The sequence below is a fragment of the Electrophorus electricus genome, chromosome 16 (genome assembly GCF_041902795.1).
Source record: "Electrophorus electricus isolate QZ-2024a chromosome 16, ASM4190279v1, whole genome shotgun sequence".
Taxonomy (NCBI): Eukaryota; Metazoa; Chordata; class Actinopteri; order Gymnotiformes; family Gymnotidae; genus Electrophorus; species Electrophorus electricus.
In genome coordinates, this window is record NC_137512.1 from 1,819,381 (window position 1) to 1,842,994 (window position 23,614).

At 47.0% G+C, this 23,614-nt stretch overlaps 2 protein-coding genes across 5 annotated transcripts; both read right to left on the reverse strand.

Moving 5' to 3' along the window:
• Nucleotides 1–447: 447 nt before the first annotated feature.
• Nucleotides 448–2,764, reverse strand: foxa (forkhead box A sequence). Its single transcript, XM_027024087.3, has 2 exons — nucleotides 2,708–2,764; nucleotides 448–1,539 (listed from the first exon to the last, which is right to left on the reverse strand). Exons 1-2 carry the CDS (start codon nucleotides 2,762–2,764, stop codon nucleotides 448–450), a joined length of 1,149 nt encoding a protein of 382 aa, XP_026879888.3.
• A 2,012-nt stretch (nucleotides 2,765–4,776) lies between these two features.
• Nucleotides 4,777–23,396, reverse strand: cyfip2 (cytoplasmic FMR1 interacting protein 2). Of its 4 annotated transcripts, none has more exons than XM_035532187.2 (29): nucleotides 22,981–23,396; nucleotides 19,326–19,476; nucleotides 18,838–18,927; nucleotides 18,243–18,320; nucleotides 17,634–17,735; nucleotides 17,324–17,505; nucleotides 17,130–17,226; nucleotides 16,600–16,728; nucleotides 16,408–16,512; nucleotides 16,233–16,321; nucleotides 15,752–15,989; nucleotides 15,151–15,443; nucleotides 13,431–13,578; nucleotides 13,121–13,274; nucleotides 12,806–12,962; nucleotides 12,622–12,718; nucleotides 12,327–12,403; nucleotides 12,119–12,227; nucleotides 11,809–11,928; nucleotides 11,441–11,640; nucleotides 11,262–11,349; nucleotides 10,812–10,955; nucleotides 10,599–10,689; nucleotides 10,261–10,394; nucleotides 7,467–7,539; nucleotides 7,246–7,340; nucleotides 6,893–7,131; nucleotides 6,561–6,708; nucleotides 4,777–6,405 (listed from the first exon to the last, which is right to left on the reverse strand). In XM_035532187.2, exons 2-29 carry the CDS (start codon nucleotides 19,440–19,442, stop codon nucleotides 6,238–6,240), a joined length of 3,762 nt encoding a protein of 1,253 aa, XP_035388080.1. In that variant the 5' UTR covers nucleotides 19,443–19,476; nucleotides 22,981–23,396; the 3' UTR covers nucleotides 4,777–6,237. The 4 variants fall into 4 exon arrangements, with proteins under 4 accessions (XP_035388080.1, XP_035388083.1, XP_081555202.1 ...); XM_035532190.2 differs by having other exon boundaries at nucleotides 10,264–10,394; nucleotides 22,981–23,395; XM_081699076.1 differs by lacking the exon at nucleotides 22,981–23,396 and adding an exon at nucleotides 22,757–22,943.
• Nucleotides 23,397–23,614: the final 218 nt, after the last annotated feature.

Consider the following 23,614-nt stretch of genomic DNA (forward strand, 5'->3'; position numbering starts at 1 on the left):
TGGATTGTGCCTGTGTGGTGGAATACACCGTGTGTGGCCATCATGTTTAGAACAGCATGAGGAATGCCACAGTGTGCTGTGACTTTTCTACACTATAACGCAAGACAGTTAAAGTGAATGTGAATTGACTGTAGACACACCTGAGGTATTTCAGGAATGCAACAGTGTGTGTCAATTTCTTAAATAGTTTGTGTTTTAAAAACCAATTTGAATGAGATGGGAATGTAAACTGAATACTATCAAATATGTTTTACAGCCAAATTTAATTTAATAATAAATAATGACCGACAAAACAACTTGTTTGAGGGCATGTTTATTATCTAACATTTAATCTTTATATACAGTAAAAAATAAAAAAAAATTTAAAATGTTTTTTTTTTAAGTTTTTAAAGAAGTCAGTCAAAAAGCAAAAGTGGCTCTTCAGTAGTTCAGAGTTAAAAGCACGCTTCAGGAGGAGCTCAGAACTGGCACTGGGCACCTGCTGATCCCAGAACAGTACACAGAGTCCCCAACATATGTGGCATCCTCCCTGCTGGTAGCGTAGGGATTATAGTGGTGGACGCCGGAAGCAGACGACGGGCAGTAAACTGGGTAGCTCACGGGAGCCTCGTAGAACTGGAAGTCCACGAGCGGCGGCACGGAGACGTGCCGGTGGAAGAACACTTCCCCGTGGCCACACGGCTCCGCGGGGAGAGAGACGGTGGGCTGGAGCCTCCCCCCGGGCGTGGCCATGGCGGGGTAGGCTACTCCCGCTGGGTGTGCGGCATGCTCTGCGAGTGTGGGAGGAAACAGAGCGGGTGAGGGGACAGCGTGCTGCAGAGGCAGGTTACTAGAGGACGAGCGGGACAGGGGTGGGCAGTCCAGGACTGGCAGAAGAGCTGGAGGCTGAGGTGGGACAGGGGAGATGGACGACCCCGCCGAAACCTTGACCTCTGACCTCTTCTTCTTGCCATCCTCCCTCGCCCGTTTCTTTGGGGCGCTCTCGGCGGCGGACGGTGACGACGCCCTCGAGCAGCGGAAACGCTTCTGCCGCCGCATGTAGCAGCCGTTCTCGAACATGTTGCCCGAATCTGGGTGGAGGGTCCAGAACGAGCCTTTCCCCAGAGAGCCGGGTGACCTCGGCACGCGCACGAAGCAGTCGTTGAAGGAGAGCGAGTGGCGGATGGAGTTCTGCCATCGCTGCTGGTTCTGCCGGTAGTATGGGAAGAGATGGCGGATCCAGTCGTAGATCTCGTTCAGGGTGAGCTTCTTCTCTGGCGACTGCTGGATGGCCATGCAGATGAGCGAGATATAGGAGTAAGGAGGTTTGGCATGGTTGAACGAGCGCCGATACACAGATTTCAGCTCTGGGAACTCTGTTCCATTGGGGTCGGTGTCCGGACACCTCTGCTGCTGTGCCAAGACGCACGTCGGGCTCTCGAGCCGGCCCGAGTCTCCGGCGGTCCCTGGTTCTGTCTGTGGGCTGAAGCTATGATAGAGGTGCTCTGGAGAGGAGTACGCCCCGCCGCTGAGTTGGACACTTTCTCCTCCACAGAAGACCTGAACGGAAAAGACAAACATTCATCAGCGAACGCTGAAAACCCGTAGTGTATGAGCCACCCATCAACCGCGACGTTAGTGTCGTTTGATCATCATGTTTTGTCGTAATGTCGCATTCTGTCTTGATTGGAATTCCACCGCCCAATCGCTGCTCACACCTCCTTTAAGATCCGTATCCCTGATTTCATTATAACTTGGGTAACTCCATGTAAAAATATTCCGGCCACCCACCCAGCCGATAACCCCATTATCCCGATAGTCTGCCTCTTCTTTTCACCCTTGTTTTGCCCCCTTTTAAGTCACTTACCGTCCGCATTACTTCTGTTTCTTGTCAAAGGGGGGGTCACAGAGGGATATTCTGCCGTCCCCCGTTGTTCAGTTTTGGCAGCACACTGTCGGTAATAATTCGGGCCTTTTAAGTCCGTCTCCCTTATTCCTTTGTCAGAATAATGAAACGCCTCCCTGGTTAACAACCCGTGCGCCGTTTCGCAGTCATACACGCGCGTCAGTGTGAGAAACGCGCAGCACAATCACGGAGTCAATCAATGAAGTGCAGACCACACACAGCCTGAGACACGCGGAACACACGGGGCCTCGCTCACCCGCACGTTACTGCTTGAAAGTTGCGTGATTTTATCTTATGAATGTCATTTATTATTATTCACACTGAAGCTGCTGGGTTTTGTTTTGTTTTTTGCCATAAATACAATTTCCTTTAAGAAGCGTAACAATTTTAAATGATATTTCCTTTTATACTGTTTTATCATCGTTGTGTTTCAGGTAGCCTACGGCCTACCGATTAAGTATTACTGTTGATACCCTAAAAGTTCATTATTAGGGTGTTGTGATTTTTTCCGGCCTCACTGAAAAGCAAACCTGAGTAAAAAGCTTTAAAAAGGAAGCAATAAATAAACGAATACCTATAATCGTATGTTTGAAAATTATATATTTAAATTGTATTTTAATCTTAAATAGGGTTCATTTAAAAAAAAACACTCCCCCCCCCCCCAATGTAACGTCAAATTTGAAACCAGTGTAACCACATAGGTGATTAGGACTATTCAGGACCAAATAAATAAATAAATAAACAAACAAATCAAACAAACAAACGCCAAGCTGTCCCTTGAGCCCAGACTTGGAGCTGCAGACCTGCAGGTCACCTGCTCACCTGATGCGGGTAAACGCGGCCCCATTCGCCTCGCTCCTGTTTCACTCCGCCAATCATCTTCGGTCCTCTTGGACGATGAGGAAGATTTAGAAATATTTAACGGAAATTAGGCAACGTTTGTACTATTAAAGTAAGAAAAAGGGGTTTAAAAAGACCAACTTCTCCCAAGTTTTCAGCTCGAGCTGTCCGGGTTTCTCAGAGGAGCCGCGAGCTCAGGCTCGGTTTTCTCTCGTGCCCTCCCACCCCTCGTCCTGCCCCCTTAGACTGCAGCTCTGCATATGAGCTGGGGCAATTAGTTTAGGCAATAGCACCACCACGTTTCAAATCAGTCACTTTAACGCAGATCCATGCGCGTATTCGGACACGGAATCACGGTAAAAGATGCAAGACCAAGACGATGTTGCCTTGTGAGGTTCTATTACATGTAGGCTCATTGACAAACGTTCAAGTATCGGAATAGCGACGTGTTCGGTTATACTGCTGCTTATTTTACAGACTAAATGTAAAAAAAGTTACTGCATAAAGTTACAGAGAATGAAAGAATATGGTAAAGCCAAAAACAAACAGCCGAACTGTAATACATTGGTTTATAAAACGTCATTCCCAGTTCCCATCACACATGGAGACTCCTCATGGAAATGTCCAGGAGCAGGAGGGCTATGCGCCCAGACAGGTGATCACACACACCTGTACACCGCCTGGCACAGATGAACGATCGGGTTGCAGCAAAACGTGTTGCGTAATTTTTGAAGACAGCGAAAACGTCATTTCTGCGGTGTTTTGTTGTTTTATTAATTTTGTTTTTCTTTTAATAATCGTTTTAGAAAGTTAATTTTTCAAATCGTCAGAAATGGTGTGATCGATTTTTCCCCTGGCTGATATTTTTGTGATCGATTATTTAGAATTAACGGTACTGATCAGAGAATAATGACAGTATTAAAACTTTCACGACAGAAGTTCCCTCGTTCTATATACAATGCAATTCTGCGGTTTTTCTTCTCCTGTGACGGGTAATGTCGTCCCGTCATTTCTACTTCATCCCTGTGCTATCGCTCCAAGCCTCCTCTTCATGGTGAAACACAGCTGCTGGGGGGACGTGACACTTTATACTGGTAAAAAGTAAACGTTTACTCGCAGAACACGACCTCCGGCCAGACCCGCACTCATTAACACGGAACTAACAGAATCCCAAAGCTGTTTGGGGGCAGGGAAGCGATCCCAGCCTGTCCCAGGAGCAGGTGCGAGGGTGTGTGAAACGTGGCATTGAGATGGACAAGTGCATAAGGAACCGGGAACGAGGTCTTCCCTGGAGGAGTCTGGCTCGACAGAGTCGATTAATGGCAGACGTCAAAGTTCTTGCACTAGCTGGTGTGGTTTCTCCGGTACCGGCTCATGCCACTGGTACACCGCCGTCACTGTCACGCGCCAACGACCTGTAAGATTCAACATTAAAGGCACGCGTGTAATATTGCATTAGCAACTGTATGCGCAGCATTTTGGGGTGCAAAAGATTTAACAAGACGTATTTGGAAGAAAAATTGTCACGACAGAAGATGTGTTATGGTAGAAAAAGAATGAAAAACCTTGTCCCTTTGTCCAGACAAAGGCTAGCAAGTCATTTGCATTTCATTTTTCCTCATTTACAGATTAGCACAACTAAATGTGGTCCCCACTAATAGCAAGCCGGTGTAAAGTTGAAGGATGTTGTGACGATACTGTTATATTAAAAAAGACGAAAGTACAGAATATCTATGTAATAAAAGAACAAATCGCGGATCATGTAATCTTTGATCCGGTGTTTCTATTGGCTGTACATGAGTAAATTTCCAAGTCACATTTCAGTTAATTATTATTTTTTTTTAATTTCATGGAAATACAACATAGTTATCAATTCTTTTGTAGAACCATCTGTTGTATATCTTATTAACTTTCTCCTTTTTGTATTTCAAAACACTTGATCACGTGTACATCAATATGAACAAAAATTCATGTCACAATAAGATCCAGGATGACAATAAGTTACACCCGTCATGCTAGGGTTAAAAACAGCCATAGAGCTTCACTTCTAGTTATTTTTTCTCTTTTTTTTTTTGCTATTGTCATTAACAAATTTAGTTTTTCAAGGAGAAAGAAAACAATTCCTATGTATGAACAGTCCTGAAAAAGGATCATCTTTACCAGGTTCCTAAAAGAAAAATATACGGAGGAACAAGATGAAATTATAATCCATTCACAACAGTAGCTTTAGCCTCCAACAGTGACTCTATGTACACAAAATGGGGATGATTTATTCCTTATTCCCCCAACACTGCTATAACCAAGGATATATGGAAGCAAGCCGTAAGCTCCTGGAACCCCAGCTCTGAGATGATGCAGGTTTGAGATGGTGGAGCTCTGAGATGATGCAGGTTTGAGATGGTGGAGCTCTGAGATGATGCAGGTTTGAGATGGTGGAGCTCTGAGATGATGCAGGTTTGCGACAGTGGAGGTTTGCTCTAATGAAACTGGGAGCACTGTCTTCTGAAGGCCTCCATGCTGGACTCAGGATAATGCAGTTCAACTACTGCACTGGGAAAAAATGAGGTATTTAAAAAGGCCACCTTCATCCTTCAGTGCAGTACAGCACTGAAATTAAGATCCTGTACATTGAGAACAGCAGCTCCACTGTCTGAGCTAAGATACGCAGTCCAGAAACTGACATACTACTACTAAGGGCAACCATTGGATTCATTTTGTGAACGAATACTATGTTTACACATAATGCCATAATTAAATAGAACAAGTACCACACTCAATACTTCACTTTGTCCATCAATGACATCTACAATGGAGAACAGAAGTTACAAAGAAAAAGGTAAAAATGATTTGTGAAACCAGAATAATGGGTTAATGAAGGAAAATCAAACGTGCCAATCCTTTTAACTTGTGATGCAGATGTAAATAAATAACTAATGAAATTAGATGGAATTCTTTAGTATCCACAACTCAATTTCAGTTTGTGCCCTGGGCACTCAGTGTAGTATGTGACAATTTACAAAGAAACTGGACTTAGATTGGGGGAACTGACTTTGAGGGTAAAAACAAGAGAAAAGAACTCAAAGAACTTAAAAGAACTAATAGCAATCATTTGCTTTCAGTACCATCAAGTGTCTAGATATAAGACTTTTTAAACTAAAAAATAAAACAATCACTATATAAACTAGCACATCCGCTCTGGTTATGTAAATATTTATATTTAAGTAGTTTATTTACTTTTGACTTGAACATAAATGCTATTTTATTACATTTGTCTTGCGTACTGCAAACATTTTTGTTGAAGTACAAATTCATGAAAGAACTCCATCCAGTGCTTGCACTGATCTCTAACCAGCCGTGAAGGACAGGATCTTAATGTGGCAGTCCAGGGCTGAGGGTAGATAGGACAAGGTTGTGTTATCGCGCGAGGACCTAATCTTGGGGAAAGGACCTTCACCTTTCCAGGGCGTCTCATTGCGAGCTGCCCCAGACGGGGCAAACTGAGAGGGGGGCTTTTAACACGTGGTGGCCAGGGACTGGTGTATAGGGGGCTGGAAACAGCGAACATGCTCCACCGTGGAACTGTCAGTCTCTACAGCCTTCATGTACTTGTTGAGGATGGCAAAGATCTCGTTGTTGAGGATCTGGTACTTCCGGATGCGGTCCGCCATTTTCTTCAAGGGCTGAAAAACAACGACAGTGACACATCATGCCCTGATCAGGAGACAAAGGTCAAGAGATTACCCCGCATTTTTCATCCTGTTCCTCTGACGTTAGCCAGAGTTTCAGTTCACAAACACATCTGAAGGGCCGCAGTGGCCCCGCTCGCAACACATACCACATTCTTGATGATCTCGTCCTTGCCGTCTTGTCTCTGGACCTTCAGCAGGTGGTAGCAGAAGTCGAAGAGATCAAAGCGTCGCTGCTGCCCCAGGAGCACGATGATGGCACAGCCCGCCCAGTTCAGCCCATCCCCAAAACACTGTCTAGACATGGAACCGGAGGAACACCAATCAGCACGACCCACGGGAGCCGGCCAGACCAAATCACTGCAGCCGACCGGGACACCTCACATATGTCAAAACCGCTCAGCAAGACCTCTGGGAGATTTCTAAAGCTATTATGACACAAAGACCACCGACAGGTGAGATGAGTTTAACTCGGACGTACTCGGCGGTGAACTCGTGCGTGCCCACCGGGATGCAGTAGACAAACTGCATGGCGCTCCACAGACGGTGGAACTCCATGCACTCGTCCACGTGCATGACGCCATTTGTGGGCGGGGGGCCCCGCCACACCCCGTCCTGCAGGAAGCTGCGAATGCGTGTCAGGATGACCTCGAACATGGATAGGCCGCAACACAGCCTCTCCTTGGTCAGCAGGTCCCCCTCACGGGCTATGGCGATTTGCTGGCAGGGCAGAGCCGGGACGCCGCAGAAAGAAAACATAAGGGCAGAAGATTAATGGACACCTGAATGTTCAGTGCCCTGTTAGCAGCTAGAACGTTAGCACGGCTGTCTCACCTGTGGAGTACCGAGTCGCTCGATGAGGGGAACCAGATGGAGGGGAGCATACTTCGCTTCCAGCCTCTTCATCCTTACCTCCAGCCTCTCGCCCTCTGCACACCAAACAACAGTCACCAGCCAGAGAAAATCCCACCAACAGGGGGCCATGACAACTACTCATCCCACCAAACGTTCAGTGTATTAATTGTAATGTTAATTGAAGGTGTGTTTTTCTTTACCTTTGATGTAGACCCTGGGAAGGATGTTCTGGAACGGAGCTGCATGTAGCAGGTCACACACTTCCTCCTGGGACTGGGTCAAAACAAATGAACACGAAGAGAAACGCAGAGCACCAAGAATTATCTTTATGCACAAAGGAATCGCGGCTCCAGTGTGAAAAAAAAAAACACAACACTCCACGCACACTCACAGCTACAGTAGTGTGAAGAATGGATTAGTCTTCCAGTGATTATATATTACAGGCATGAGCATGTGAAATGTGTAAGAGAAGAGATCCAAGATGGGTGTGGTTGAAGAAGCTTAGAAATCCTCGTCTCTTGGCCGTTTGGTTTTGGATATTAAAGAAAAAAAGAATAATAAAATAAACAAATGAAATAAATATCTTCAGTAGATTTATCTGTGGAAAATGATTACATTAAGCAATGCTAATTTATTTGTTTTCATAAATCCTCCTTTGTTAAAGGTTTCAAGAAGGGAGATTATAGAACAGAAACTCCAGAGGAGACCTGAATATCACTTTAGGTCTGCTCAGAGCTAAAATAAATGGAAATAGTCAGGAAGGAAAAAAATTAAATAGCATGGACTACACGGTTTACCCATGAGGCCTTGGGAAAATAGTGCCCCACAGGAGACTGGTTTTAGTGAAAGCCCTAGTGACAGGAGGTGGGGGCCATACTGGCAGCCCCCCAGTTTAAACGCAACAGTAACCCAAGCAGCGAGGAGACTCGTGCCCCGTCGAGAGTGACGTCGAGGAGGGATCAGCGTGCGATGATCTGCCCAGACATTCAGAATGCGCCGGGAAATTTAAAAAAAAAAGAAAAGAAAGAGGGTCACGTTTTGGGAAAAGAAATGAAGAGAGACAAGCGTCGGAAAAGAGGAATGAGCTGGAGAGACAAGCGTCGGAGAAGAGGAATGAGCTGGAGAGGGCAGAGGACAGCACCAGCGACATGAGACGTCACGGTCAGCCAGAAACCGGCATCCCAGCCTGCCATGGACACGGAGGAAGAATCTCTTCCAGCGACTTGTTCTGTCTGGTTACCAGCAACAGGCCCAACAGAACCGCATGGAACTTCCTTAGCCAGTTAGCGGGGGAGCGTGGAATTTTTGATCCATGGCAGAGTAGGGCACCAGAGCGAGGGAGAAAAGAACAGAAAATAAAGGGAAAAAACAGAGAAACAAAAATGTGACAAGGACCAGGGACAGTGTGCTTTGGCTCTGTGCGGTTGCGGTACAAGTTCGACCTGATTCCTTACCACCTGTTGTTGTTGCCAGCGTGTAATGAAAAATAAAGTTGCATTTTAGAGGCAGATGGCAGCACTATCTTCTAGCGACACATCACAGGCACAGACACACACAAAGTATCTGACTCACTGTACACTGTGTCCAGTGGGACAATCATGTACATTGACTCCTAAATGGAGAGATATATATATATATATATATATATATATATATATATATATATATATATATATATATATATATATACATACATATACACACACACACACATATACATATATATATACACACACACACACACACACACACACACACACACACACAAACAAAACACAGAATAGATCACATTCTGTGGCCATGTTGGCTATGTTCACATTACGAGCACCTTCGTTCAGTTTTAGCTGAGATTGCATTTGCCCGTATTGATGGTTCACATTCATAATTGCAAGTGACCCAAATCTGTGTGTAATGTGAACACATCTGTGCCCTGAAATAGCTCGCATGTGCATGTTGATACGAGCTACCTGTGCCGCCATGGAGTAACTCGATACAAAATCAGCAAAATGCACTAGTAGCTCATGTGTGCATCGCATTTCGCTCTGGAGGGCAGCGGACAGTTTGTCAGCCGTACACGATCAGGGCGAGAGGGCCAAGAAAAGCCAGGCAGTGACTGCTGACGCTGCTGCGCGTGAGACGTTTGGGCACGTGTGCGGGCGCGCATTTGTGACGTGCGGACACGTGTGTGTGTGGCGTGTGGGCGCACGTGCCGCGTTTCTGGGGCCGGCTGATGGCGGCCCCGCTAAGCACATGCATGGAGGCAAAAAGCCGCATGAATTCTGATCTGATCCAGTTCCATTCATGCCACGCATCGGATACTTATCCGATCTAGAACCACGCACGAAAGTGACTCAAATCTGATTTGGAAAGGTTGGATTTCTGTGTCCACACAGCCCTGGAAAAAAAATCAGATCTGTGTCACGTGAACACAAAAAAAAATCGGTTTTGAGTCAGTTTAGCCTGGTAATGTGAACGTAGCCTGCGTTTTTAATGAAAACATCCACACACTCCTGCACTGCAACATCACTTTGACAGAGCAAACAGCCATAAGAGACTCTCCACCTAAAAGAGGGGAACTGATTTTTGTGGGAATAAGGCACATGGTTAGACAGAGCACTAAATAAACAACAATAAACAAACAAGAAATTAAAAAAGTCACAATCAATCTTGGATCCTGTTAGTCACGGAGAAAGAACAGCCTGACTGGTATAAAAACGACCAGAAAAGTGACAAACATTACGTGAATGATTAAGGCTTGGCAGTACATAAAAAAAAAATACTGTAATACATACAAAAATATATTTTAAGATTTTGATGATTTTGAATTTTATACACTTTATAATGTTAAGCCACATTTACAAAAAAGGTGGTAAAATCCAGGGTTCCAGAGACTACAAAACATCTAACGTGTGGCGGTAATGATACAGATTCTGCTGCCATGAGAGAGTGAGAGGGGGAGAGGGGTGAAGTCAGAGGTCAGAGGTCAAAGGTCCTCACCAGAGCTTGCTCGATGAGGAGGCAGAACAGGACGGCGTTGCCGACCTCTCGCAGGCTCTGAAACACGTCTGTCTTCAGCTCGGCGTATTCAATAATGTCCTTCAGCTGGTGATGAAAGAACTCCAGGATGCCTGAGAAACGCGCCAAACATTAGCCAGGAGGACATCAGTGGGACATCCCAAACCGGAGCGGGACATGGAGGGGGTTTTTAGGCCGCCACAACAGCACGACACGACAAGGAAATCCAGGGTCAGAGTTACAGTGTCCTGACAGTAAAGCTGTCCTCAACGTTCTGAGTCTGGCAAACATGAGCTGCGCGCAGGGATCCCTCTCACCTGGAGAGCCATACTCATGCCGGGGCAGGCGGCAGATCTTGGGCATCACCTCTATCAGAGTCTTCACGTACTGTAGAATTGTGCCCTGGAGCTGGGGGCCACGCAAATAAGAGAAATGCACAAGACCCCAAAACTCAGACATAAGAAGTAACACCGTGTAGATCAGACTGAGAAGAGACAGAGAGGAGGCACTACAAGAAGAAACTACAGTACCAAGCTTTTCACTATCTTTAGCAGCTCCTCCATCACCACGGCGATGCCCTGGTAACCAAGGAGACGGCAGATTGTTTTGAAATGCGGGGGACCCACAAAGTTCCTGTAGGAACTGTAGATGTGGGAGTACGCAATGTTCAGTGGCTGCGAAGAAGGGAAGACATGATTAAATAATGTTCAGCACAGCGCACCCTTCTGTAGAACACACCAATCATAATTAAGATTAGACATCCAAGACACACCTTCGAGCCGTACAGGTAAACGTTACAGTGTTAAGGCGGGGCTAAGACACACCTTCGAGCCGTACAGGTAAACGTTACAGTGCTAAGGTGGGGCTAAGACACACCTTCGAGCCGTACAGGTAAACGTTACAGTGCTAAGGTGGGGCTAAGACACACCTTCGAGCCGTACAGGTAAACGTTACAGTGTTAAGGCGGGGCTAAGACACACCTTCGAGCCGTACAGGTAGTAAGGTTGCACATTGGCAGGCTTGTCCCTCTGAGGCTCCTGGGTAAAGGGAATCGCCGTGCGCACGAACCTGCATCACCGTAGCAACACAGTTTAACAACAGTGAAGCTCTACTGACACGCTTACTTAACCACCCAATCCGATCATGCGTCTGCGCCAACCTGTTGGTGGAGCCGTTGTAGCAGTAGTTTGGTAGGAAGTCAAAGTTGAGCTCCCAGAAGACGTGGAGCGTGATGCGGCCATACGGGGCCGACACGTTGTGGTTGGCCTCGCGGAACATGGCGGCGAAACTGTCCAGGGTCATGTGCTTGGACAGCAGACGATGAGTCAGACGATTTATTTCCAGCAACCACTCAAGCTCCTGGATGCAGGCACGCACACACACACACACACACACACACACACACACACATACACACACACACACACACACAGGATGAGGAGGATGAAGAAAGCAACTCCAGAAAACAAACAGCGTCGAGAGCACCATCTGCTGAAGAAACTACTGCTGCCTGCACTGCTGTTTTACCACGATGGACGTGAGGTCTTCACTCTCAAAGCGACTGATGGCGTGATCCAGAGATTTGTACGTGGCTGCCGAGATCCGCTGGGTGATCAGTCTGTTCAGATCGATGGAGCGCCCAAGAAGCTAAGAACACAAACACAAACTCCGTGGTCATACCGATGTCAGAGCAGAGCTGCTGTGGGACCCAAGCAAATCTGTCTCACAAAAGCAAGTTTCAAAAAGAGAAGCACTAGATAAACAAGCTGGAATGGACCTGCATGGGGCTGGAAAGGTGAGCACAGGGACCCAGGGGCCAGGGGCCAGGGGCATTTACCTGCACATGCCTCTGTTTCAACAGCGTCTCGTAGCGGTTGGAGGGCGGATAAGGAATGATCACGCCGTAGTTTTTACACTCGGCCCGGAAGCGCTTATCCAGGAGGACACTAGGACAAACGCACAAACACGTGAAGGTCAAGCACCATTATCCAACGCTAAATGCAAAACTATTCACGGACGTGAACAGAGACGTCCTAGCGGCTCACCTGCCAGCCATCGCTTTGTAGTACGCGAATATCTGATCAGCCAACTTGTAGACAAACTGATCGAAACAAAGGTTCACCTAGACAAAGAATCCAAGATACAAAACATGAATAAAACATCAAGTTGGGCTACTGAGGCTAGTGCAGCTCTGTCTCCGTGATGCAGTGGGTTAGGGCGTGTGACTCTTAACCGAAAGGTTGGTGGCTTGAGCCCACCGAGGCATGATGGTTACATCTTTTCCCGATATTTCCCCCACGGGGATCAATAAAGGAAGAAAGGAATCTTAAAACACGCTACCTCAGCCTCAATCTCATCATACAGGAACTGTTTCTTGAACTTTGTCAGGGCGTAATACCCACTGTCATTATAAAGGTCCAAGGGATACAACACGTATCTAGAAAAAGCGAAACGGATCATTAACAACAAAAACACACAAGTCCCATGTTATGTCATAACTGTGTGTGTGTGTGTGTGTACTGACTCCATCATGGAGGGCTCTTTGGTCTCCAGAATGTGGTCGGTGAGGATCCAGGGCATGGACATCTCGATGGGGAACTGGATACGGCGACCCATAGTGAGCTCCAGGAAGAACTCCCGGAACCAGAGCTGGGACAGGTCGCAGCACTGCTGGAGAGCCTCTGAGGACCAATCGGAGAGGCCAACATGCACAACCACCGCGTAAGAAACCTAAACACACTGATCCCGCATGCCAAACAGTGCGAAACTATTGATACTGTCGAGTAGCTGTGATTTGAAAGTGCGGTGAGCGTGTTCGTGTAGAAAAGCGGTTCCTCACCGCTGAAGTTGAGGAGATGGGTGTAGAAGAAGGACTGCTTGTGGAAGTCCTCGATGGCCTGGACGATGGGACCGTCCAGACTGCTGCGCAGGGTCTTCTTGGAGCCGCTCTTGTCTGCTATCAGAGACTCCAGCATGGTCCGAACCATGTAGAGCTGAAGCACCACAAGGGACACCAACACCGGGTCAAAGAACATCAACCAAGGTGCCTGTTCATCTAAAAATTACAGTCCCACTAATGCCTGTGAACGCAATCTATACTGGCGAGCAGCAACCGTGGCAACGAGACCCACGTCTTCAGCTCGGCTGACCTGTGTGCTTGACGGTCCCACAGCACGGCGGGGCACTTTGATGTCGAAGCCTCCTTTGGGGTCCTTCTCCCCCCTCAGGCAAGGGTCGTTGGGTGGTTCTCTGCCTCCCTCCCAGTCACAGATGGTTTTCCGGATGGCCTGAAGAACACTGCAAGGACACACACGTGTAGGAACTGTCAGCTGTGCAACCACGTGGCCTCGCTGAGTCAGAATCAAAAATCAAACCTAAGCAGACGTATCCTGTACTAAAACACTGCATTCTAATGTGTGCAGGTATTTGAACTGTGACATAACGTTGAAGTGATGTAGAATGAAACAATGAGGTTTCAAATACTTAATACTGTCTTTAATTCAAGCTTACTTTCATTTATATTGAGTAAATCATATAGGAATCACAACACCTTTTAATAAACACAGAACACAGGGGGTGGGGCAATATGGCAAAAATGTAATATCACGATACTTGAGCTGGGTGATAAAAATGTTTTTCTAATTCATGAATGGATTTCTTAATTCTTACACAAAACAATTGCAAAAGGACAATTTAATGCAAATAGTTTATTAGAATGGATTTTGAAAAATGTAGAGGTGACAAAATTATAAACTTCACAATCTATAGCAGCCAAATAGTGAAAAAATAGTTTCTTTTAAATATGCTTATTACATTCAAAATTGTACAACTACAGAAGGAAAATGTTTTTTAAGCAATATCTGTTTGAGAACAGCTTTCGCGATAGTTTTGCTGATAGTTTTGGCGATAGTTTTTCACGATGTCACTGCACTGTCATTTCCTTTCACTGCAGGCCTGTTACATCATCAGTGCAGCGCCAGAAAGCGCTGCAGGCAACAGCTGGATTTGAACAGGAGCGTTGGGTACTGGAGGGCAGATTGTGTCTGTGTCTGTCTCAAGTGCAGGAACAACAAGCGCGTTTTATATCAGTTATCGCATTTTGAAAACTGTGCTAAATAATTAATTCAAATGAATCCGGAAAATCACCCAGGACTACACGACACTTCAGGAAAACATCATGATACACTATATGACAGATGAGGAACCTGTGACCCGATACAGAACAGCTCATCCTCCTTAGAATACTAGACACGGCAGCATCTGCATGTCTCTCAGAGGAACCATCTCACCTATCTCAGCTTTGTCTCAGCTTTTCTCAGCTTGACTACCAACGGTAGCAGAAACATGAATTCTGCAGTGGACAGTAGCTTACTTGGACAGATCCAACCAAATTCCTTAAAACTCTGTGAAGGGGGCTTCACCTTGCAGTGGAGAAATGACCCAGAGCACACTGTTAAAACAACTATAGAGTTTGGCCATTCGCTGGGTATGAACCCCTCTGAAGATGTACCTCACTGAACATCTCTGAGGACGTACTTCCAAAGCACAGAGCAGCTGAGGCCTTGCACGCCTCCTCCTCTCCCTGGGAAAGATGCCCCAGAGCCCCGTGATAAAGGCACCAGACTCCACACATACACCATCACTGACTGCAACGGACCTGATGCTAAACTCTGAAAACAAGAATGTATTTGGTTTCGCTTTTACTTTGGGTCCCCACTAATACAGACGGAAATCTCCTCGAACGAGAGACGCCATTCTGCACTGTTTCAAAAATCAGAAAAATTCCATCCTTGTTCAGTCGTTTCCTAACCGACCTGTGCTGTGTTTTTAACCGGATTAGGGAGGGGTGAAGCTCAGCCCCGCCCTCACCTGATGAGGACGTTCTTCTTCTTGCGCACGGCCTGCCGGAGCGGCTCCCGAAGCGTGACCTGGGCGAAGTCCTGCAGGGCAGCGTAGATGGTGTTCCGGACGGCCTGGTTGAAGACGCTCTCCATGCGACCCATCAGTACCTGGAGGCCCTTGATCATGGCGATCACCTCCACCAGGGCGAACTTCTCCTCGCTGGTGTAGTTGTAGCGAGTGGCACGCTCGTACTCCTCTGCCGTGCCGGGGCAATCCTTGTTGCAGAACTTGTCGGTGGGGTGCACGAGTTTCCACGAGTACTAGAGCCAGCGAGGGCGAGAGAGAGAGAGACCATAAACATGAGTGCGACACACACACACGCACACATGCGCGCACACACACCCACACGTGCACACATCTACATGCACACACACACACCCACACGCGCACACACACAACCACACGCGCACACACACACGCACACCCACACGCACATGCGCGCACACATACACCCACATGCGCGCACATACACCCACACGCGCGCACACCCACACGCGCGCACACCCACACGCGCGCACACACCCACACGCGCGCACACACCCACACGCGCGCACGCGCACACACTCACCACTTCCATGACGTGGGTGCTCCACTTGGAGAGCAGCTGTAGGCCCCGGAGGGCCAGGTCGAACAGCTCCCTGTACTCGTCGTCCGACTTCTGGCTATCCAGACCTGAGCCTGTCACCACCTCACTGTTACTGTAGCGCGCCAGCTCCGAGATGAACCGGATGTGGTCGTCACGGATCTGAACCATCTGTTCACACAGGTTGTACTGGGGACTGATGCTGCTCTGGGTGCAGGTCCACCTGGAGATGCCGGTTACATCAGGGCAGGGAAGACAGGTCAATGACAGAGTAGAGTTATATCGAGGTAGGGATGGTACTACGCTTCCGATTACAAGTCAAGTACCTTAACCACTGAGCTAGCCCTGCCCTATGGTGCTAGGCTTCTGAGTCAACCCCAGAGAGGCTGAAGGGGTAACGATTAACCATGACGTATGCCTTCTTTTAAAGGGCCCGACTTTTTAAAAATCTGTTTTTTAGCCTCACTTTGATTTGTTCTCCTCGTAGTGGGCACTCGTCTCGATGTACCGCGACAGCTCGATCTGCATATCGCCAAAGAGCGGCACGACCTGGAGCTGTGGACCCACGCAAAGCACAGGGTCAGGACCAAACGCACAGCAAGCTTGCAGAACCTTCTCCCAGCTGGGACATTCCAGCCCACCTTGAAGAACTTGTCGATTTTACTCAGGTTGATTCTTTTCTTGGCATCCAGCTTGTAGATGTTGCTCACGTTTCCATCCATCAGATAAAGCCCGAATCCCATGACCTGCACGGAAGAGTCATCACCGTCACAAACAAACGAACGAACGAACGAACAAACAATCCGACAACAACGGCTTGGGGTGGGCGGTACCTTAAGGAGCATGTGCTTCTCGCTGGGTGTCAGATACATCTTGTTCTCATAGTAGTCCACACAGATGTTGACGATGTCAGCCAGGAGCTCTTCATAGCCTGGGATCACCTCCAGCTGCTGGTGCAGACACTGACAGCAAAGACCAAGCCCAAGTCAGGGTGACGCACTGTTTACACGCCGTCATACTGTTACTTCCGCAAATCCGGTTCGAATAAACACGTGTAACGTTCCGAACCCACCACGGATAAGTGAGGCTGCGCTGAAACTGGTGGTATTTATGAATGCAGTGTTAAGACTTTCCAAACAAGTGCACGGGCAGAGTCTGAACGGAACTCGCATCCTTAATGTGTTATTTTGGAAATCCCCATGCATTTATTCATTTTTTTCAAAATAGCAGTACGTGTCAAATGTATGAATTTTAAGCTTTCTTCCATCCTGATCACTAGGCACAGTGGTAGCAGCGTGTCTTGTGGGGGAGGCAGTGGTTATAGGGGGTAATAAATAATGTAAAAACGCGGAGAATCTGAAACCTGTGTGATCCTGTTGTGATTGGCTAGGAACATGGAGAGATTTTGGGATTCCTGGATAGACTGTGGATCGGCCATCTTTCGGAGGAACTGGGCGGCCCTGCAGGGACACGTCAGGGACATGTCAGGGACAGGACACGGAAAGGACAGAATCCACGGCGTGCATGCAGTGTGGGAGCGTCCCCGCTGCCGCGTACCTTTTGTAAGCGGAGTGGTCATTCTTCACGCTGCACTTCATGTTTTTGAGCTCATCCAGCACAGCGAACATATTGATGAATTTGCCCAGCGTTAGCAGGTACGCCTCTGACACGAAGTCCTTCCTGCGCTCAGCGTGGCACAGGCGCTTGACCTCGCTGCAGAAGCGTTCGATGGCCTTACGCTGGAACAGAAACACCGCCTACGTCAGCGCTACGTCACCTCGGGCCTTTACAAGGGAGCAGCTACTGTGGTAAAGAACTTCACAGCTATATGAAGGGAAGGCTAACGGGTGAGCACACCCTGCCGGACCTGGAAGTACATGAACTTCATGAGCTTGGTGACCTCGGGTTCCAGCACCTCCACAGTCTTCTCGTAGATCTCCACCCTGTTGGGCTGCTCATTGCACTTCACCTAACATACACAAGAGGGCAACGTCAGCAGAAGACGATTGCACATCCACTTCTTTAAACCAGAAAGTCAGATTTATGTTTTGCCTTACAAAACAGGCTTAAATATATTTATTATCATGACCCATAATATCAGTGTTGACCAAGTAGACATCACAGCTGTGAAGCAACGTTATCTACAAACACGGTTTCTTGTATTCAAGTGATTTAGTAGGTCCTTTGTGGACATAGTTATCCGTGTACACTAAGAATTCAGTTTAGGAGGTTCACAAAAAACTTAGGAACTCCTGACCACACCTGTTAAACAAAACAGGAACATATTCTTTTCAAAAGTTAAACTAAGATTCAGTAAAATGAAAATGACCCAAATCTGAATTTTCTGAATGAATGTAACTAGTTTTAACTTTAACTTTAGTTTTAGTGTAACTTTAAAGTGTAAAGCTTTAAAGCGGAACTTTAGACGTGGCCGTTCAGTGTCCTGCGAGTGCGAGTGTGGGTGTGGCGCGTGTACCTGCGGGATGGCCCTGGAGCAGCTTCTCCACGTGTACAGCATGACAGCGTATTCATGCCCCTCCTCCAGCATCTCGTTCTGACGGGAGACGCACCATCGTTACGGGTGACGTATGACAATATGATAATTATGTAATTCGCTCTGGATAACTGTGTCCGCCAAACACTGTAAATTTAAACCACAGACCTGTGTCGTTGTTCACCTAGTTCACTTGAGGTTTTTTATTTTAAATATTCTGAGCAATACATAAAACAGGAGGCAGCTAGAACAGAGGCACGGTGAGCACTAACCACAGGGCCCTGACGATCACATTTTCCCACTGAAAAGGGGAAAAAGTACTTGGATGGAAAAAGCAAACTGTCTTAGTGCGACTGAGTCGTCTGACAGGGTGCTATTCCTACGTGGGCCTGTTCCAAGAACTCCGAGACTCTTCGTCCAATCTGCTCATGCCACGTCAAAGCGGTTTACAGGAAAATATTTACATGTCTAAACTGGCCAAACCTGAGTGATGAGTAATAGCAGGACATGTGATTACACTCTTAGCAGGCGGCTGCCCTGGTCACATGGCACAGAAGACACCTCTTTCTGGACTCACCATGCTAGAGTGGACTGTGGCTTGCTCGATGTATCGGGCGATACCAGTCACGAAAGCGTTTCTGTCCTCAAAGTTGGTGTCAAAGTTGGCCTGGTTGAAAAGACGAGCCACACCAGATCAGGAATGAACGCATCAAACCCAAATGCACAACTCTTGAGATTCATCTTACCAAGTCAATGAGAATAAATGATGTTTTTTTCCCCCCTTGTTGTAGCTCATTTAGCTTTAAGTAACCAGGCAGTGCCTAATTTTATGTGCTTTTCCTAAAATTGACACAGCAGTTTTCTAATTCTTCATTCTTAAGTAAGGGTTCTACAATTTCTAAATATGATTTTCTCAAGTATGTTTAAGGCACTGATGTCGTTTCCAGTAGTTTGTTTAGCAAACATTCTGGTTCGTGATCCACCCTGCTATGCCTCCACTAATATTCATGGTTGTTACTGTGTGGGTTCCTTCAATAGCACGCGTTTGCAGGCTGTCCTCTCTACCTGGTACATGATGGAGGACGGTGGTGGCTCGATGCAGGGCTGCTGGTCCGGGAGCGGCAGCTCCTCCAGCAGGTCCACGTTGGACAGAGCATCCTCTAGAGTCACGTGGGTTGTCATGGCTATGCAGCTTCACTCATACAAACGTCCCAGGCTGCAACACAGAGGCGGTGGTGTTAAAAACTGCACATATGAACGGATGGTCGCACCAACGTGAACACAGGTTCAAAAAGCTGAACCAAAAACTTGTGGCAAAGATGTTACGTTTTCGTGATTTTGTGTTTTTAGAACCAGGCATCTTCAAATGCTTGAGACATTTCACATTCGAAATACCCACACATGCCTTCACATGGCAACTAGACATCATCAGATGCAGCGTTTAAAAGGATGTGTGAAATCTGAATCCAAACGCAGTACTTTCCTCTGCTGCCATTTTAACACAAAGGTCATGACCTTTAATTTGGTGTGTAAGTAATGTCTCTTTACTCCAGTTAAGTGGTACGATCGCATTAGGCTGCTGGCAGAATACTGTGTTCCAGTGGTTTCACACGGATTTTACTCTGCTGGAGGGAAATTCACTCCTGCTCCATTAGCGTTCATTTCAGCGATCTGAGGCGAGACATATGCAAAGGAAATGCCCCGTTTACACAAATAGCAGCAAAGGGCAGAGCATGCATATACGTGTAGCTACGAACCATCTGACATGAAGGCTGAACTTAACCCTCCTCTCACTCTACAGGTGACCTGTTCGCAGACTGATAACACAGGACTGTCCTATCTGTAGTCATCTGTACGAGAAAAAGATTAACCGTGTAACTGACATGAAATGACAATAACTCACCTATTCATAAAACAGGAAATTAATAAGGAACTTAAAGTGCACGAGTGTACATGTGGCAAAGCTCACACCACCAAAAGAGCGTGCTGTTGTGACACAGTATGGTGACGTAGTGAGGTTCACTTATCCGTGCAGTGGACAAAAGTAAAGACTGCATTGTGCATTCTGTCCACTCTACCGAACCAATTTCAGTTTAGGTTTATTTGAAGAAAAAAAAATTAAATCCGCAAAAAATGTGCAGTGAATGATTTAAACAAGCATCTGAATGAGTTTGTTTACTGGAGGTCATTTCTTTTTTACTTTTGCTACCAAGCAGCTTGGCAGACAACGTGGCTGTGGTGAATTTGAGATATCAAACAATAGGAAATATCGGCTTTGTCTGACCAAAAACAAAGCAAAGAGCTCCTGGCAGTGCAGTAGCAGAGGTGAAAAGTGGAGTTTCTTGACTCACACAGTCTATTGCTTCAGGCCAAGTGACAGGACGGCACAAGTGTGAAAGTAGCCTGCACGCTTATACACGAGTGTGTAAATAAAACATCTGCCCAGGCAGGGACAAGCCACAAATATCACATTCCCATCGCAGCGTAGTGAACGCCACACAGGCCTGTAGCGACTACTGAAGTAGGCTCATCATCATACACGGCCTGTTTGAATGCTGGCAGTAAAAAATGAAGACTACGTCGTGTTAATCCCGCTTTAGGAGAGCTTGGTGCTTGGTGGCTTAATGGGTAGAATTCATCGGAATTCAAGGAAGGACACTTGGCAACGTGTCACATACATCACACACGTCCTAGCTGAAGAGTGTGCATCACGGCTGTCTGCACTGTATGATGTAGACAGACATCAAAGAACAAGGAAGTGAGACAGAGATACAAACCACAGAAGAGAGACACAGAGATAGAAACCACAGAAGAGAGACACAGAGATATAAATCACAGGACAAAAGGAAGTCCAGTTCAGTGTCGATGAAGCCAATGTCAACTTTCCCAGACCAGCAGTTTGTCAGCACAGTGAACCGAAGCACACAGTGTTATGTGATGTGAGCCCGACAAAACCAGTCCACCACTGTCCTGAATACATAAACACTTCCACCTTGTTTACAAGCCTGGGAGCTACTGCACATGTAGTGAGTGTAAACCGTAAATTAGGGACACAACAGTACATCGGGCTTGCTAGATGCATCGATTCTAAAGTCTACGACGTGATTCTATTGATCCACATTGTGAAACTACTGAACGTTTTTTAAAACGATTAATGATCTTGAGATGTTCATTTAAAGAGGTTAATGAACATTTAATGCCAAAATGAAACAACTGTATTTTAAAGCGTATATACAGATATTAAATATAAACACGTGTTTGTTTACTGTACTGTAGTATAATTTGAAACAAAAATCATGTTATCTTGGCATTCTAAATGGAAATCGACTCCCGACACCCCCAGCTGCACCAGGGCGGGGCTCCATAGGCCCCGCCCCCAACCCCCTCGTTCGTCAGCCTCTATTGACCTTTAGGATTCAGATATGGCAGAAGGCCACAAGACACAAATGACAAATCACAGAAGTTTTTGTTGTGTGCCGTGAGCCTCACGACCCATCTCAGAGATTCCAGATCAGCCTTCGGTGGGGTTTGATTAATCCCCGCGGTAACCTGACCGCAACAAACCAAAACAATTGTGTCAACATAACGCAGGATAATCTTCAATCATGACATCAGTAGCTCTGCCAAAATCACAACATGAAGCATTGTACTATAATATTTATAATACTATAATAGTTTATTGCATATTGTGCAGTTCCCATGGAAACGTTGGGAATAACAGTACCAGTTACCTCACCATATCTGAAGAACTGGTTTGAAATACATAACACATTTCAAATGGACTTGATTTCTGGTACGAATATAGTCTCAATAAGGAGGCTGCAGTGGACATTATCTGACAGATGACTAACGAACAACGTCTTCATATTCTTGTAACATGGTCAGAACCAACCAAGCTTGTTCAAGGATCAGTTATCGATCATCGACTCTGTCGTGGACGCCAAGTGAAAACTCTCCGTTACACGGACAGTGCTGGAACACGACATCAAATCACTCTGAGCTCTTGTCTAATAAAGCCCGGCTGGCCCGACCCAGGTGCGAGTCCGGGAGCACGCACGAGCTTTCCAAACCTTTAACCCCGCGACACGTAACAAGCCTAAAAACGCAAAACCACAGAAACGCCCGTCCGACGCGCAGAAAGCCAACGCCATCGCACTTCAGTAAGCAAGACCTTGGTCCCAAGCGTTTATGGTTACAGTCAAAGCATTCGCCAGGGACCAAGAGCCCGGCAGACGGCGGCGCCCCCATCCGCCGCGCCACCGGACCTCCGTTATATGGCGCACGGGAAACGGTCGAATCTCACATAATAAATTATGCATAATTACGTCTCTTAACCCAGTACGAACAAACGTAGTCGGTCAAATGAAACGCGCCCGAGCTATCCGACAGCATTTCCGATCAGGGTTCTGAGACTGCTGCTCTCACCCCACCCATAGCGCGAGAGGATGCGCTCGGAGAGACTCGCGCCATCGACGAGCGGCCCGGATCGTACAAACCTCCGAAAGCGAGCGCAGGGTTCAGTTACAGCGGCTGCCGTCCGTCGCGAGGAGCGTTAGCGGCGCAAAGATAACAAGATAAAAGACGACGCGGGGCGGCGAGCCCAGCCTTCGCAGCGCCGGCTGGCTCGTGCCACCGTCGCGCGCTCATCCGCTACCGTCATGGGCCGTTCTCGCGCATCCCGGGCCGCCGGCTGCATCGCAAACGAGCGGCGTCGGCGTACCTGCAAATTACATGTCCGCGCTAAAGGGCACGGGCGGTGGGCTGGCGCGCGCGGTGTTCGGTGCTCGGTGCTCGGCTGATGCTGTGGGTCTGAGCCGTTAACTCACCCCGCACAAAGAGCAGAAAATGGCTGCAAGTGCATTTCCTTAAAGCGACAGCGGCACATTTAAGGCACCCACTGTGAGGCCGTTTGCTTTCCAGTAATCATTTCCAGTGGTGCATTGTCGGTAAAACTGGTTTTATAAATTAAGTGTTATTTAAAGCCAAATTCCACTGGTGTGATGTTTCTGAATATTTCTCAGGCTGTAGAACTGCACCTGCGCGTGTGGAAGGTGTCCTACAGGTACTGTTGAGGTTAAAGGTATAGTCTGGCTAGACAGAGGAAATGCACCCTAACGCTTTCTTACAGTCCATTTAATTCCCAGAGAACATGTAGAGAAAGGAAGGAATCAATTATTGTTTAATTCATCTCTAAACAGTTTCGTCTCCTTCCTGCTGTAAACGCTTTAAATAAAATATGAAGTCAGCTGAGTACGTTTCTGCATTTGTCTCGTGCTGCTATCAGTGTACAATGGATGCACGCGCGATACCCACCCGTGACGTTCTAGTCAGTACTGAGAGCGTGCCCGTAGCCC

Coding starts and splice junctions, on each gene's coding strand:
- foxa (XM_027024087.3), bottom strand. CDS start 2,764: ATGATTGGCGGAGTGAAACAGGAGCGAGGCGAATGGGGCCGCGTTTAC. Junction 1,540..2,707: donor GCCGCGTTTACCCGCATCAG/GTGAGCAGGTGA, acceptor TTTTCCGTTCAG/GTCTTCTGTGGAGGAGAAAG.
- cyfip2 (XM_035532187.2), bottom strand. CDS start 19,442: ATGACAACCCACGTGACTCTAGAGGATGCTCTGTCCAACGTGGACCTG. Junction 15,444..15,751: donor GCACCCACGTCATGGAAGTG/GTGAGTGTGTGC, acceptor CGCTGGCTCTAG/TACTCGTGGAAACTCGTGCA. Junction 12,228..12,326: donor TACAAAGCGATGGCTGGCAG/GTGAGCCGCTAG, acceptor CGTTTGTCCTAG/TGTCCTCCTGGATAAGCGCT.